General features: G+C 40.7%; 1 protein-coding gene across 1 annotated transcript; it reads right to left on the minus strand.

Moving 5' to 3' along the window:
* Nucleotides 1–3,559: 3,559 nt before the first annotated feature.
* Nucleotides 3,560–4,706, minus strand: LOC119535394 (homeodomain-interacting protein kinase 3-like). The gene is given in 3 exon segments (XM_037837772.1): nt 3,560–4,201; nt 4,203–4,459; nt 4,572–4,706. Coding segments are annotated over 2 exon segments (897 nt in total). The 5' UTR covers nt 4,458–4,459; nt 4,572–4,706.
* Between the last annotated feature and the right edge of the window lie 1,374 nt (nt 4,707–6,080).

The raw sequence follows: 6,080 nt of genomic DNA on the forward strand, positions 1-6,080 counted from the left end.
CTCCTTCCTTCTGTTTCTCAAGGTTCCACCCTCTTTCCTCCATTTGCTTCATTATCAGGCATGTAGAAAGGAGGCAAGGCAAAGCTAGGATTCCCATAAAGATAAAACATCCATAGAAAAGGTAAGAGTGGTCTCACTTTTTGAAAATGATGAGCTCTTGCCTAAAAGGGCACTAGCTCTGAAGGGGACTCTCTGTTCCTGTTTTGGCTCAGTGGAGAAAGCATCAGCCCTTTTCAGTTCCCAGTGCTGTGACCCAGACAAGGGTATAGCACAGGCAGAGAGACACCAATGAAATGCTAATGATCTCCCCCTAGGGGATCTATCTTCTCTAAGAGGAAAGGGGTGGGGCCCAGCTCTACTACCTGCCTTTCATTCAGAACTTGGGGAAAAAGAGCTACACCTCCTTACACCAGTCAAGAATTACAGGCTAACAGGCACCACCTGCTGGGCAGAAAAGCACAGTGACCTCAGGCATCACAGGGTGTACCAATTTTCTAAGACACACCCTCAGGGAAACTGGATACTGAATATTTCTTCCTTCTGGGACCTGAGCCCATTCTGGTCTGGGGAGGCCTGATTGGGGTAAACAAGTAAACCATGCCTATACAACAGAAAACTACAACCGACATTAAGAAAAATGAGGTTATAGCCCAGTCAGGGGAACTTGCACTTCAACTGTGATGCAGGAATTGAAACAACTAATAATAAGTCAATTCAAAAAGTTTAGGAATGGCAAAAGAGCAGAATCATATAATGAAAATACAGGACATACATAAAGTAGAAATTGAAAGTTCAAAAAACCAACTGGCAGAATCTATGGAAACGAAAAGCACAACACAAGAGATGAAAGACACACTGGAAACATACAACAGCAGATCTCAAGAGGCAGAAGAAAACACTCAGAAACTGGAGAACAAGGCACCTGAAGGCCTACACGCAAAAGAACAGATAGAGAAAAGAATGGAAAAATATGAGCAACATTTCTGGGAACTTAAAGACAAAACGAAAAGCAAGAATTTACATGTCACTGGTGTCCCAGAAGGAGAAGAGAAGGGAAAAGGGGCAGAAGCAATAATAGAGGAAATAATCAATGAAAATTTCCCACCTCTTGTGAAAGACATAAAATTATGGATCCAGGAAGTGCAGCGTACCCCAAACAGAATAGATCTGACTAGGCCTATGCCAAGACACTTAATAATCAGATTATCAAACATCAAAGATAAAGAGAGAATTCTGAAAGCAGCAAGAGAAAAGTGATCTATCACATAAAAAGAAAGCTTGATAAGACTATGTGTGGATTTCTCAATAGAAACCATGGAGGCAAGAAGGAAGTGGTGTGATACATTTAAGATACTGAAAGAGAAAAACCACCAACCAAGAATCCTATATCTGGCAAAACTATCTGAAAGGGAGAGCTTAAAATATTCTCTGACAAACAGACAGTGACAGAGCTTGTGAACAAGATACCTGCTCCCCAGGAAACACTAAAGGAAGCACTGCGACAGATACGAAAAGACAGGAGTGAGAGGTTTGGAACACAATTTTGGGAGATAGTAGCACAGCAATGTAAGTACACTGAACAAAGATGACTGTGAACATGGTTGAAAGAGGAAGGCTGGGATCATGTGGGAAACCAGAACAAAAGACGAATGATGAAGACTGGGACTGTGTAACTCAGGGAAACCTAGGATGCTCAATGATTGTAATTAAAGGTACAAATATGTTTTTACATGAGGTAGAACAAATGAATGTCAACATTGCAAGGTGTTAAAAATAAGGTGGGATTTGGGGGGAAATACAGTCAATGCAAACTAGAGGCTAGAATTAACAGAAACATTGTATTACACTTCCTTTATTGCAACAAAGGCAATATACCAAAGCCAAATGCATATGGGGGTGGGGGGTTGGGAATAGGGGAAGGGTATGGGATCCTGGCATTGGTGATGTTGTCTGACTCTTTATTCTACTTTAGGTTAATGCTACCTTTCCTTTTGTCACTTTCTAGCTATCAAGTTTTTTTGTTTTTTTTCATTTGTTTCTTTGTTTTTCTCTTTTCTTTTTCTCTTGCTTCTCTGCCTTCTTTGACTCTTCCTCCTTCTTTGTGGAAGAAATGGAGATGTCCTTATATAGAGAGTGGTGATGGTGCTCAATACATAAATATGTGACTATACAGGGAACCAATGATTATTTACTTAGGACTGAATGTATAGTGTGTGAACAAAACCGTCTTAAAAGAAATGGGTTGATGAAGAAAACTTGAGGGCACCATATTGAGTGAAATAAGAGAGACACATAAAGGCAAATATTGCAGTGTCTCACTGATATGAACGAATTATAATATGTAAACTCATAGACATGAAATATAAGTTACCAGGACATAGAAATGAAGCTAAAGAATGGGGAGCGGTTGCTTATTATGAGCAGAATGTTCAACTAGGGTGAACTTAAATGTTTGGAAATGGACAGAGGTGATGGTAGCATATTATGAGAATAACTAACAGTGTTGAAAGGTGTGTGAAGGTGGTGGAAAGGGTAAGCTCAGAGTCACACATGTCACCAGAAGGAAAGTTGGAGGTTAAAAGATGAGAATGTATAAAACAGTGAATCTTGTGGTGGACAATGTCCGTAATTAACTAGACAAATATTAGAAATCTCTCTCACGAACTAGAACAAATATATGACACTATAGCTAGAAGTTAATAATAGAGAGGTATATAGGGAAAAAATATATACATATTGCAAACTATATACTACAGTTAGTAGAATTTTAGCATTCTTTCATCAACAGTAACAAATGTACTATACCAAAACTATGAATCAATAATGGAGGGAGGTGTGATTAGGGGTATGGGAGGATCTGAGTTTCCTTTTTTTTGTCTTTATTTCTTTTCTGGAGTAGTGAAAATGTTCTAAAAATTGAAAAAAAAATAATAATGATGGATGCACAGCTGTATGGTGGTGCCGTGGGCAACTGATTGTACACTTCAGATCTTTGGATAGTTGTATGGTATCTGAACAATCTCAGTAAAAAAAAGAAATTAAATAAAAAAAAACTACAATGAGGTACCACCTCATACCCACTAGGATGGCTATTTTTTAAAAACCCAAAAGCAACAAGTGTCGGTGAGGATGCAGGGAGATAGGAACCCTTGTACATTATTGGCGAGAATGTATAATGTTGTAGCCACTGTGGAAAAGTTTGTTGGTTTCTCAGAAATTTACACTAGAAATTTACACAGCTACAGAAATGGCTATGATACAGTTATTCCACTCCCAGGTACATTCCCAAATGAATTGAAAACAAAAACTTGGACAGATATTGTACAACAATGTTCATCGCTGCATTATTCACAGTAGCCAAAAGGTGGAAGCAAAAGTGTCCAACAACAGAAGAGTGGATAAACAAAATATCATATACTCGTACAAAAATGGAACATTATTCCACCATAAAGAGAAGAAAAGTGCTGGTACATGCTACAACATATATGAACCTTAAAGACATCATGTTAAGTGAAAAAAACAGACATAAAAGGATAAATATTCTATTTGTTTTATTTATTTATTTTTTCAGTGGCAGGGGACTGAATTTATTTTGTCTCAGAAAATCATACAGGTTTTCTTCCAGCATCTCAAAGACTAAGCAAGTATGGTTACGGTGTTGAAAGCATTCATAAGCTCGTAAAAAATTATATTCATCAGCATTTTCAGTACTAAGCCTTGTTAATATGCTCACTTCTATTTGACCTTGACGTGCATAAGAAGGGTGATTCTTCAAAATTTTGATTGCCACAATTTCATTTGTCCCTCTCTTCCAGCATTTAACTACTTGGCCAAAAGTGCCTCCACCAAGAAAATCAAGGACTTCATAAGTATTTTTCATGGAGCATAAGACTTCATGCTGCACTAACTGATAGTCCCCTTCTCCAGTGGTACAATTCTGTTTTGATCCTGTGGTAGTTGTCACAACTGTCACTGGATTTCCCATGTTGGTTTGCAACACTGCAGGAAGTATGGACAATCCATCGACAATCTGCATCGCGCTATTCTGATTATCCAACTCCTCACTCTTGCGTTTCAATCCACATCGCTGGGGGCCTTCTAGTAAATTTAACCTGTTTCTCCACACCCCAATCTGAGGTGCCTCCACTTGAGCTTGCTGTGCTGGAGCTGCTATGACCTTTGTAGCACCCGCAGTGTTTTTTTAAAACAACAGCACTTGTCTGCAATGAAAAGTTGTGTCCTCGAGGTCTGTTAAATGGGATCTTTGTTTGAAAAGCACTACCCTTTGTGGGCGGATGAGAATTTCCAAAGTTTCTACCATTCACATAGGTCCGTGGATAGTTTCTTTCCTGGAATACACAACTGCTTGGCTCTACTTTGAGTTTCTTCACACTACAACAGGCACTTGACTGAGTTTGATAAATATATGGTGGGTAGACCAAGACTTGTGAGGCCATACCTTCCAAGCAGAGTTGAGCAGTGTTCTCAGAGTAGCCCCTATTTTCACCTAGTTAGCACCCATTACATTATGTTGTAATTATCAGTTTATCCATCTGACTTAACCATGAGATCTTCCTAGAGGCCAGCGCTCTCCCCTCTTCGGGCGGCCGCAGCCCTGAGCATGTCCGGGGTGGGGTGCGGGGCCGTGCCGGGGACAGGGAGCCAGGCGGTTCGGCAGGCGGCACCACCCAGCCCGGGCTCAGGCCCTCTCCGCGGCCGCTGCCTTCTTGTCCTGGCGGCTGAGAGGAAACGGCAAAACACCCTCTCCCGACCGCTGCTATTGCTGCTGCTACTACTGTGGCTGCTGAGCACCAGGCCCGTCTCCCTCATCTTCCTTCCCGGGGGTTTGGGGTGGGATCCGCTTGGCTGGGGCGAGGGGTGGCGAGCGGCCGGCCGACCGACCTCCGTCTGCTGGGGCCTACGGGCGGCGCAGGGTGCAGGGCCCGCGGCGGTTGGGGCCCATTCCTGATGCCCTGGCCGGGAATGGAGGAGAAAGGAGACAGCCGGGAGAGGCGAGACAGCGGGGCCCGCGGCTTGGTCTCCTCAGATCGCTATTTGTTTGATATGAAATACTTAGCATAAGGAAATTCATAGATAGAAAGCAGACTCGTGGGCATTGAGTGGAGGGAGGGGGAACGGGGGTGTTATTGCTAAATGAGTATGAGTTTTGGTTTGGAACAATGCAAATGGTGAAAGCTATACAGTACTGTCAATATACTTAATGTCAAAGAATTGTCCACTTACAATAGTAAAAAAGATCTTCATTCGGGATATTTTACTGCAATTAAAAAATACTTTAAAAAGGACATTACTGAGCATATGGAAAAATTGTAATACAGACTCTAAGCTTTGTATCAATGTCAAATTCTATGAACTTGGTAACTATACTTAAGATGATTACATAAGTGGATATTCTTGTTCTAAGAAATGTACATGGCAGTAATAAGTATTCAAGGAGCATGATGTATACAACCTACACGCAAGTGTTCAGCAAATGGATTGACAGACAGATAGATGGAGGGATGCAATGGTATGGCAAATGTTGCAAAATGTTAAAATTGGTGGATCTGGGTGTCTGGGGGGATAGAGGTATTTTGGAGTTCTCCATATGGGGTTTGTATTATTTTTTAACTTCCTGTAAGTTTGAAAGTATTTCAGAATAAAAAGTTAAACAACAAACAAACAAAAAACAAATGAAAACAGAACAAAACAAAAACCCTGCAGTTGGGGAGATCTGAGAGGCACATTCTCATGTTTATTACATTTAAATCAAGTACATAGTGTCCTTTGCAGAATCAATGGAACCCAGGCAAATTCCATACATTTAATTTGTTCCATTCAACTGTATCCTTGAAGTGGTAGTTGAACTAAAGGTGCTATGAGCATATACTTCCTGATATCTAGGAAGTGCTTCTAAATCATCTTATTATATACATAAAGAAAAAATTGGTATTGAAATCCTAGGATGCATGAGTGTTCTAGAGGCTTTGCAGAATTTTCACAGTGCTTTCAATGTTAATACTGGTCATGCTGAAGGACATATTTCAATACTTTCCAGGAAAACCCTGACACACAAAGTT

Source organism: Choloepus didactylus, chromosome 5, assembly GCF_015220235.1.
Source record: "Choloepus didactylus isolate mChoDid1 chromosome 5, mChoDid1.pri, whole genome shotgun sequence".
Classification (NCBI taxonomy): domain Eukaryota; kingdom Metazoa; phylum Chordata; class Mammalia; order Pilosa; family Megalonychidae; genus Choloepus; species Choloepus didactylus.